This window comes from Schistocerca piceifrons, chromosome 3 (assembly GCF_021461385.2).
Source record: "Schistocerca piceifrons isolate TAMUIC-IGC-003096 chromosome 3, iqSchPice1.1, whole genome shotgun sequence".
NCBI classification, from domain to species: Eukaryota; Metazoa; Arthropoda; class Insecta; order Orthoptera; family Acrididae; genus Schistocerca; species Schistocerca piceifrons.
The window spans coordinates 534,821,687-534,832,110 of NC_060140.1; the positions used below are offsets into that span (position 1 = coordinate 534,821,687).

Genomic DNA, 10,424 nt, shown 5'->3' on the forward strand with positions numbered 1-10,424 from the left:
GTTTTGTGAAGTGCACAATTTTACATTTCTGAACATTTAAGGCACGTTACCAATCTTTGCACCACTTTGAAATCTTACCAAGACCTCTCTGAATATTTATGCAGCTTTCTTCAAATAATACTTCATTAGAGGTAGCTGCATCATATGAAAAATTTGAGGTTACTATTAGTATTGTCCGCAAGGTTGTAAATGTACAACATGAACAGCAAGGATCACAATACAATTCCCTGGGGCACACCCGAAGTTACTTCTACATCTGATACTATGTCCATCCAGGATAACATGTTCCATCATCCCTACCAAAAAGTCCTCAATTCAGTCACAAATTTCACGTAATAACCCATGTGATTGTACTTTTGATAGTAAGCATAGGTGTGGCACAGTCAAATGCTTTTCAGAAATAATGCATCTACCTGGTTGCCTTGGTCCAAAGCTTTCAGCACATTATGTCCATGTAGAGCAGTTTGGTGTGGTGCTGCTACCAAACATTATTTTCAGTACGTCCCACGTAGGTTATGGCACACAACACGGGCATACAGCTGGATGTGACATTCTTAGTAGTGCGAAAGAAGTTGTAGAAGATGTAGGTTTATAACAGAATTTATTAGTTTGTGTGTTTACGGATGAAGCATGAGTCACGTTCGGAAATAATCGGGATTCATAGTGCAACTGAAATTCAAAAGCTTCCAGTATCCAGTTTATGCTTATCTGTAGCTTGAAGTAATTGATTTGAAGTTTGATAGGGAATATAGAGATGGTCATTTCACGTCAAATTACATAAGTTTCAAACAATTTAATGCTTGAATATCATGGATTTTGACGAAATTTTATGTCAACATTCACCCATGTCCCCAATGAACATTGGTAAAGTTTAACATTTGTTACAATAATACTGGCTGAGATATAGTCACTGTGGTTGCTTTGAACTGTTATATTTTGGGCAGTATTTTGTTGGAGGAAATGACTGAGCGAGGTGGCGCAGTGGTTAGCACACTGGACTTGCATTCGGGAGGATGACGGTTCAATCCCGTCTCCGGCCATCCTGATTTAGGTTTTCTGTGATTTCCCTAAATCGCTTCAGGCAAAAGCCGTGATGGTTCCTTTGAAAGGGCACGGCCAATTTCCTTCCCCATCCTTTCCTCACTCGAGCTTGCGCTCCGTCTCTAATGACCTCGTTGTCGAGGGGACGTTAAACACTAATCTCCTCCTCCTCCTCCTTGGAGGAAATGAAATTTGGCCATCTTGTACAACTTTGTGCATTTTCTGAAGAATAATAAGGAAATGAGTTGTACGAGCTATATTCAGCCAGAAAATTTTAGACAAAGTTGCCTGAAAAAATTAGCACTCAAAAACATTTCATAGTTTGGCCTCTTACTTCCTGTGGACTAAATGCATTATGAACATGAAAGTTGGGATGTCGTAATCTAATGACTCAAAGTTGAGATATAAAGTTTCGTTTATGTACCACTTTCTAATACTGAATGAATGAAGTGTAAAATTGCAATAAAAAAGGGTATTTTCAACCTGATTTTGCAAAAATTGTGTTCTGTAAAATTATCCAAACTGGGCTGATGAGAAAGATTCTGGTTTTAGCCAGTAAACAAAGTGTATTGGGGCTAGCAATGCTAGACGATTTAAATGCTACATGATTTCAGTCAGTCAGGCGCAAACATTTTGGCACGAAAGAAATGTAGACTTCAGATTCTTGTCATGTCCTTGGTTTTGAAACTTTAATAGAAAATGGCATTTGTAAAAAGTGTCTAATATACCCTATTTTCACTTTCCCAAAAAATCATCATATTTTATAGATTATTGCAAAATAGTAGGTGAACGAAATTTTGTATTCCAGTCCTTGTGCTACCAACATAATGCATATTAAGTTTCATGTTCAGCAAGCATTTATTCTATGACATATAAGAATCTGAAGTTAACGTTTCTTTCATGATGTGATCATTACGCCTCACTTGATTCAAATTGTCTAGCATTGTCAGCCCGCATTGGATAATGAAGAAAAAAAACAAAAATTAACAGTTAAAACCATGGTCTTGCTAATGACCCCAGTTTGGAAAATTTTATAGAATATAATTCAGGCTGAAAATACCACATTGTTCCTTATTTACAAAATCTTCAATTTTATACATCATTCATTCAGTATTGGAAAAAATGAAACTTTGTATCTGAGAGCTATGTGTCGTTAGGTTACCACATTCCAACTTTCATGTTAGTCATGTGTTCAGTCCCCAAATTACAAGAAGCCAAACTTTGAAATTTTTTTGAGCCATTGTGTCTAAAATTTTCTGACTAAATGTGGCTCATAAAATTCTTTTGATTATAATTCTTAAGGGAATGCATGGAATTGTACAAGATGACCAAATTTCATTTCTTTCAACAAAATATTGCCTGGACATAACAGCTCAATGTAACTGTAAATTCTCATTCACTCTCTGGAATTTCATGCATGGAGTCAAACAAGTAACTGTATCTAAACAAGTATTGTCTTGACAGACATTAAACTTTACCAGCATTCACTGGGAAGTAGTCAAATGTTCACACAAAATTTCATCGAAATCTGTGATGGTTGAGCAGGAGGCTTGGATGAGTTGATGTGGAATGACTCTATTCTAGATTTTTCAAAGAATTTTAGTCAGGATGGATTTTCTTGTTTCCAAAATCTGTTAACGGTTCCCCACCGTATCCCCTGAAGTGATGAAAGGGATACGGTATTCACTGCTTGCAGGCATGTGCTCACTTTGTACTCATGGAATGTGTTTGCTGTAAAGCCCTCCTGTATTACCATCTGACAAATGTCAAAAGATAAATAATTTCAGTGAAGGTATAGCAGTGGTCAATAGTACTTTGCTACACTGAAATCAATACTATGTTGATAGACATCATGCACAACAACATGTATATTGCTACTATGGTTGTCGTCGTTATTATTATTGTTGTTGTTGTTTGTGGCAGCAGCAGCAGCAGCAGCAGCCATACTTGTGTTAAAAGTACTGCCAGTATTAACTTTATTAGTTCATAGTTAGTATTATTTACTCATGTTGCCAATGAAGGCATTCGTATCCTTTTAATATTTATTATTAAAATTATTTTGTAGATAAATAAAATGTAAAAAAAGGTACTGTACTTGTGAAACCATGGTCTGATGGTGCTAATCAGTAAATGAATAAATGACCGTATCACAAGGACAAAATAAACAATGAAGAAATACTTGAAGAGAAACATAAGAGCTGTGTGCTGAATTGGGCTGTGTATGTTTTAACAGGATAGTGCAAATAACCTTCGATTTGTCACAGTAAATTAAGAAAATATTTTCTTCAATTTCATTATAGTGACATAGCTTTATAATAATACATTACGAGTACAGCATTTAATATTTTACTACCTTATGTTGATGAACACTGCTGGTCACAGAAATGACATACAAGTAAACTGGTTCTTCTTTTTCCTTCTGGGTATTCTAAGGACTTACACTTGCAGTTCATTCTTCCTTTGATGGTCCAATCTCCTGTTCTTTCCCTTGGTTCTATCACATTCTTTCCTTGAAACCACTGGATGGTGCCCGTCTTCTGCTTTCTATCTTTGTATCCAAGCTTGCTTTCTTTCTTTTCCTTTCTCTCCTATACTCCATTGCCCCTAAGGCCTCTAATTTAATTTTCTAGATATAATATAAACTGGTTCCCACTTCAACCATTTTGGATCTTATTGGCACTATATGGAATTCAAATTTTGATTCTGCACGTATAAGAACCAACATATATCGATGCATTTTGGGTAATATGGACAGTGTAAAGGTAATATGTCAAAGCAAAATGTGTGCTTGTAGCACTGTGCTGTACTGTGTTTTGATGTGGTATGCTTTGGTGTGATATGAGGGAGATGCTTTTCTGCTACTAACTACAAGTAAAAGAAAAGGTAGTAACAGACAGGAAAAATTCCCTTCACAGGGAAGGAATATGGATATGTATTGAACAAAGAGGTCTTTATTACACCAGACAATGATCTATTCACAAAAATTATGCATTTTGTTCTTTGCTTCTCATTATGTTGCACATCCACAGCTCTTACTGTTCAGAGAACACATTGTTTGACATTATGTTCTTTTTAGTACATGCAAGTCATTTGTGCAAACTATATTGTTTCCTGTAGAATCAAAACTGGTTGAGAGGCTGAGTGGGCTCCAGTGACCTGTGTGTGGCCCAATTTTATTTTTCCTATTCATCCACCTTTAACTTACATTATTCTACATTTAGAGCAAACTTCCATTCATATCACAAATTAGAAATTTTGTCTGTCAACTTGTATCCTCCTAGTCACCCAACTTTGACACCTTGCCATACACCACACCATGATCAGCAAAGAACTGCAGATTGCTGCACACCCTGTCCGACAAATCATTTATGTATGTAGAGACTAATAGCATTCCTATCACACTTCCCTGGTGCACTTGTGACAATAACCTCGTCTGTGATAAACGCTCGCCATTGATGACGACGTACTTGGTTCTATAACTTACGAAGTGTTCAGCTATTCACATATCTGTGAATCTACTTGATATGCTCATGCCTTCCAAGCACCATGTCAAACGCATTCCGGAAATCTAGAAGTATGGAGTCTGCCTGTTGCCCTTCATCCGTAATTTGCAATATATCATGTGAGAAAACGGCAAATTTAGTTTTGCATGAGCAATGCTTTGTAAAACCATGCTGATTCGTGAACATAAGCTTCTTGTTCGCAAGAAAATTTGTCATATTCAAACTGAAAATACGTTTAAGGATACTGCACCAAACTGATGTTAGGGATATTGGTCTGTAATTTTGCGAATCTGGTCTTCTGCCCTTCTTGTAGACAGGAGTCACCTGCACTTTTTTACAGTTGCGTGGGATTTAGTGCTGGGCGAAAGATTCATGATACATGCCACTAAATAAGGGACCAATGCCATGGAGCACTCTTTGAAAATCGAAATTGGGGTTTTGTCTGTACCTGCTGACCTACTTGTTTCCAACTCATTCGGTTGTTTCTCTACACCAGTGATGCTTATTACTATGTCATCCATACAGGAGTCTGTTCAGTGGTCAGACAGTGGTATGCTTATGTGATTCTCCTGTGTGAATGATATCTTAAATGTGAAGTTTAAAACTTTGGCTTCCGTTTTATCATCTTCAGCTAGTACACAGATTTTAGAGGACCAGATCAGTGCTTCAAATATCTCTCTGATTCATCCTATCCCTGTGACATGATATTTTGCATTTTTGTTTCCCCAAGCAGTAGCTACATTTACTCTGAAGGTGATACGATATAAAAATGTTAGTTACAGAACCTAATTAATAGTACTCTGTTGGAGCAGTCTTTCATTATTTATAAAATTAACAAACATAGTGTTATTCCTACTTTGTGCAGTTGCAGCATTTTGCTCCATGTTGAACTACTGCCTTTCAGGTTAAGTTACACGTGCATGAAGTATAATCCTCATTAGGGATGGTCTCCTCTATAAGGTGAGCAGCTGTCTATCCCTATCATAATGTTATTGTTATTCCATCTTGGAATTTCCGCTGAAGAGTTTATCATACACCTGCAGGCTGGTACAGAATTTGTATGAAGGTTGCTCACATAATACAGTAGACTTGGGGTTATCTGTTATCACTGCTCAGCAAAACAAAATGGTATAGAAGGATTAGAGCCCATAGGTTTACTGACCATAGTGCCTTTATCTTAATAAATTGTGATCATAGTGCCAGTTATTAAAAAATAGTTCAATTATCTAAACAGTTTCAAGGAGTCCAGTTAAATGAATGGTAGTTTGTAAATATACGTGTAATCAAATTCATGGAGACTGACTTCATGGAATATTACTCATTGAAGATTGACCGTCAATGGCATTGGAATACTTTTTTTTTTATAAAATATCAAAATACAGAGCAATTACATACTATATGACACTCTCCATAGCTGAACAATTAGTGTCGCTGCCTTCAGTGCAAAAGGACACGGGTTCGATTCATTGGATTTTTTCTAAGGTAGGGAGGCCTGGTATGGGGTGCACTCAGCCCTTGTGATGCCAAATTAGGAGCTGATCTACTGGCAATAATGGCTTGTCGCACCATCATAGATCACTCCCTATACTGTCTTGTAGGTTCAGTTGACCAGTCAGAACAGTTGTAAGGCCTAATCTGTTATTGCTGTTCACTTTACTGGTACATATGCAATAAATAACGTAGATGGCATGAATAATAAATAACAATTATTCATATCTGCTGATAAAGTTATTTCTTTTAACTGTAAACCATGTATTCTTCCGCATTAATACTAGGTTCTATTTTGATGAGCATATTTTTAGGAGTGCACTTTTTTCTAGCAAAATTTCTTCTGTCCAAGATTTCTATAGAAATCCAAATTTCAGATTCATGAAATTTCCATCAACTAACATGTTTATCTAGCAAAAGTATGGGCTTTTGAATACAGAAAAAATAGGGCTACAGCATAGCTGGATTTTTAATATGGTTATACAATAGCAGCTTTGAATAATAATATGTCTTACATTTAGAACAAGACAAGATGTTCCTTACATAATGGGAAATGTGGCTCTCAAACAAATAGTTACTAGCAAGAAGAGATTCTAAGGTGCACCTGGGTTATCCAGATTTTAAATTTCAATTATTCCCTTCAGTAAAACGTTTCTCTATGAAATATTTATGCCAAAAGGCATAGGAATAACATGTAGAAAAGATAGATTGCTACTCAGCACAACGAAGAGGTATTGAGTCGCAGGCCGGAGCAATGCCGAAGATTGCTAAAATAATTTAGCTTTGACGCAAGCTCCTTCTTCAGAAACAGGAAGAGGAAGGGAAAAAACAACAACAACAACAACAACAACAACAAAAGAAAAAGCGCACACCTGCACATGGTTGAGCGCTCAGAGGCAGTTGGTAGCAGTGTTCTTCATTGTGCCTGTGTGTGACTCAGTGTCTCTCCTATGTGATGAGAAGCAATATAAACCATTGTCATGAAAAAGTACAGACTGAACAATAAAGGTTATAAAACAGTTTATAACAACATAATGGTATTTTATGTAGACTGCACACAAATAATTTAAATGGAAGAGAGTGAAAAAATGAGTATTGATGTCTTTAAATATGCAGAATATGGACTTATTTCACCTTGCTATGTTTCAAATCCACAAATTCCATTTAATTATGCCCATTTAGGACTGAGAATTCGGCAGTTTTAAAAGTAATTATTTATTATATTTTGTGGCATTTGATATATTGCACTTCAACTAGGTTGTTGCACCTTTATAAGTTCCTATCTCATTTATCTAATATCACCTTTATCTTTTTTTCTCTTTGCAGCTCGTCAGTGTGAACATCTCATGAGTGAATACCACATCTATCTCCTGAAGAGTGGACGTATTAATATGTGTGGTGTCACTACGCATAACATAGATTATATTGCCAAAGCAATCCATGATACAATCCTACTGTTGCCTGAAAGCAAAATATGATAAATTTATTCAGTATTAATATGTGACATACTTTGGTTGTCTGCAGCCAACCAGATTTGTTGAGGATTTGTCTTTGTAGTCTTGGCGAATGCGTGCAGTTGTACTGGATAGTTTTAACTTCTGCAGTGGCAACAGTTTTGAGTAGCCATTGCAGTACGTAGACAGCTGAGTTTCTTAAAACACCAAGTATATATAAAGTCTTACGCTGATCTTAGGGCCCAATTTTATACTTTGTGTGTGTGTGTGTGTGTGTGTGTGTTGGAAGGAAAAAGGAAATATTGTGTAAGTACACTAAACATTGTGGAATGTGGTTTTATGAACATTGTTTGCTCTCAGGGAAAATACATTTAATTATTTTACTGTATCAAATTTATTCTTTAATCGAGTTCATGAAATAGAAACAACGTTTAATTAGAATAATGTGGTAGACGGAATTGCACTCTAAAAAGGGGGAATTTTGGTTGTTGAAAAAGTAAATATTTTTATACTTTGAATGTCGTTCAACATTATATAGATTTATGAAATAATTGAGAAAATTGGTATTATGAGTTTATGGCTGACAAAAAAAAATGACGTTGTGCAAAAACATATTGAGACGGGTATAGAAATCAGTGTTATGTGATTTTTTTTTATTTTTTATTTTTTTTTTATAATATAGAAGCTTGCTGCTGTATAGAACATTACCAGTTTATTGCAGTTCTGAAATATTTATTTGTGCTGTATTACATATATTTTCATTTGGAACGTTTTAGTGGTAATCTGCAGCAGTCATTATGATATGGTTGCATTATGCCTATAAAGTTATTTAGTACATTCAATTTTTGTTAAAGTCACACTGATGAATCTAATTATTAATTTGATATAAGCTACGTATAAGCCTAATATTGCAATATTTGCAAAATATTGAAAAAATAACCTTGTTCACTGTGAAAATATAAGTGATAACAGCAATTAATTTTAAGATTGTAACTGAGGACTCTGCATTTGATCACAACTGCAATTTTTATGCTTTTTGTTACATGGTCTCAAATTTTATTTTGGCTTTCTGCATTTTTTATCATTACACCATTTTTACTGCCAGCCTGTTACAGTATTTTGTACCATTTTACTATGAAGAAAGTTTTCCCATTTCACAATTAAATGTTTCTTCTGTATAATACTATAGAAAACCTTCAAACCACCTAAGTGTTGTTCAAATTATTGAATGTCAGCAAGACTGTAAATAGTTAACCTCAGTGACAGTTATTTCCAGAACGCCCCTTGCATGTTAAAACATTAATTTCATTAGATAACTTTTATTTTTCCTAGAGAACATCTTTTAGCCATGCCCTTGCAGAAAAACTTGTATTTACAGTAAACAAAAAATAACTTCATAGCCTTCAAAAAATTTGCTCTCTTAGGGAACAATGGTCATTAACTAATCTTACTTACACAAGACCTGAGACAGCCACTAATCATTCATTGCATTATCCTGTTATATGCATGATGATGATGATGATGATTTGGCTAGGGCCTCCCATCGAATAGACACCACTTCGGCTACTTGCATGTCAAATATTAGGTATACGAAACTGTAAAATCAGATACCTAATTATATTTTCCCCAGAGCCATATTCCACTCTTACCCCCAAGGATATTTCAAAGCTTTCACTGATGTTGGAATCAAGAATTTTGCTATGTACCTAACTTCTCCTAACAATGCTTGCAGAGATATTTGGAGATCTATTTTCATATAATTTGGTTTTACCAGAGTTGGTAAAAAATGAATTTATTTTGCATTTAGTTCAAGGCTCCCAGACCTACTACCCATCTTTCTGTATTATTCACACAAAATCATACTCCATGGTGTTAGTTGAATGTGTTGACTTTAAATGGCTGTAAGCTGAACATTGTTAATAAGATAGGAAAAGAAAATGTATCAAGTAACATCAATACAATTGTTGTCATCTTATTGTCCTTTGGTTGCGTACGAAGTTGTTTGGCATGAGATAGTAAGATACACTTACTTTGTAAGATCGTAAGCTATTGCTATAGCCAACAGCTAATGTTTAACAGCCGTTTGAAGAGTATTACTTTTGAGATTTAATCTGCATCCACTCATGCCTGCTACTAGATTTTAGGGTGTGGGCAATGTACATGGGTTCAGATGATGTTCAGTACATTTGGTCATATCGTTAAACCACTGTAGTTGTATGACAAGGCAGCTATGTCATATAATTTCAAATATTTGTTCCTTTGTTCAAGTTGTGGTACTGTTGCCTTTAACACGACTAGTGAAGTCTTTCAGTAATATTTGAATGAAAACTAATTTATCCAAGTGTTTTTCCCTGTATTGGAATCATGTGTTACCTATGAGAGTGATTTATTTATGTAGTTCCTGGTATAACAAATTTAGGGAAGTACAAAGTGTGATTTTGCAGTTAGCAAAATATAAACAACAATTAAAATTATAAAAAAATATTTATTCTGTGTTGATTTTTTTGTTGAGTTGTCTTTTGTTCAATAGTATGTTGACAGTAAAAAATAAAGTTGTAAGATTTATCTTGTTTTGTAATATTTTATGGCCGTATGTGACCTGACTATGTATTATTTACAAGGAAGTCATTTTTGTGAAGTATGAGTAAGCACTTCTACCTTTACAATTAAATGCCTCAGTTAAAAAGTTTGTCTGGGTAAGTATTGTAAATTTTAGTACTAGTTTCCCTCGTGTCAGATCCCCTAAACGAAAAGTTTCAGCTTCATATGGCAGTTAGACAGGGTACTGATAAGGAAGTGATTGCTAGAAATAACTGGGAAAGTATGTTATCTGATGATTTAAAAACTGCTTTCAATTCAGATAGAACATATCAAAGGAGCCTTGAGTTGATGTCCAGCTTTGGTTTGGTCCTTAATATAACAATACCAATGTGAGTAG

General features: G+C 35.1%; 1 protein-coding gene across 1 annotated transcript in view; it reads left to right on the plus strand.

Annotated features, from left to right (window-relative positions):
• The window catches only part of LOC124787640 (aspartate aminotransferase, cytoplasmic), a 72,615-nt gene extending 62,564 nt beyond the window's left edge, over positions 1 to 10,051 (plus strand). The window contains exon 8 of the mRNA XM_047254417.1: positions 7,359 to 10,051. Within this exon, the coding sequence (XP_047110373.1) occupies positions 7,359 to 7,510 (152 nt within the window). The 3' untranslated portion in view covers positions 7,511 to 10,051. The remainder of the gene's footprint in view (positions 1 to 7,358) is intronic.
• The last annotated feature ends 373 nt before the right edge of the window (positions 10,052 to 10,424 follow it).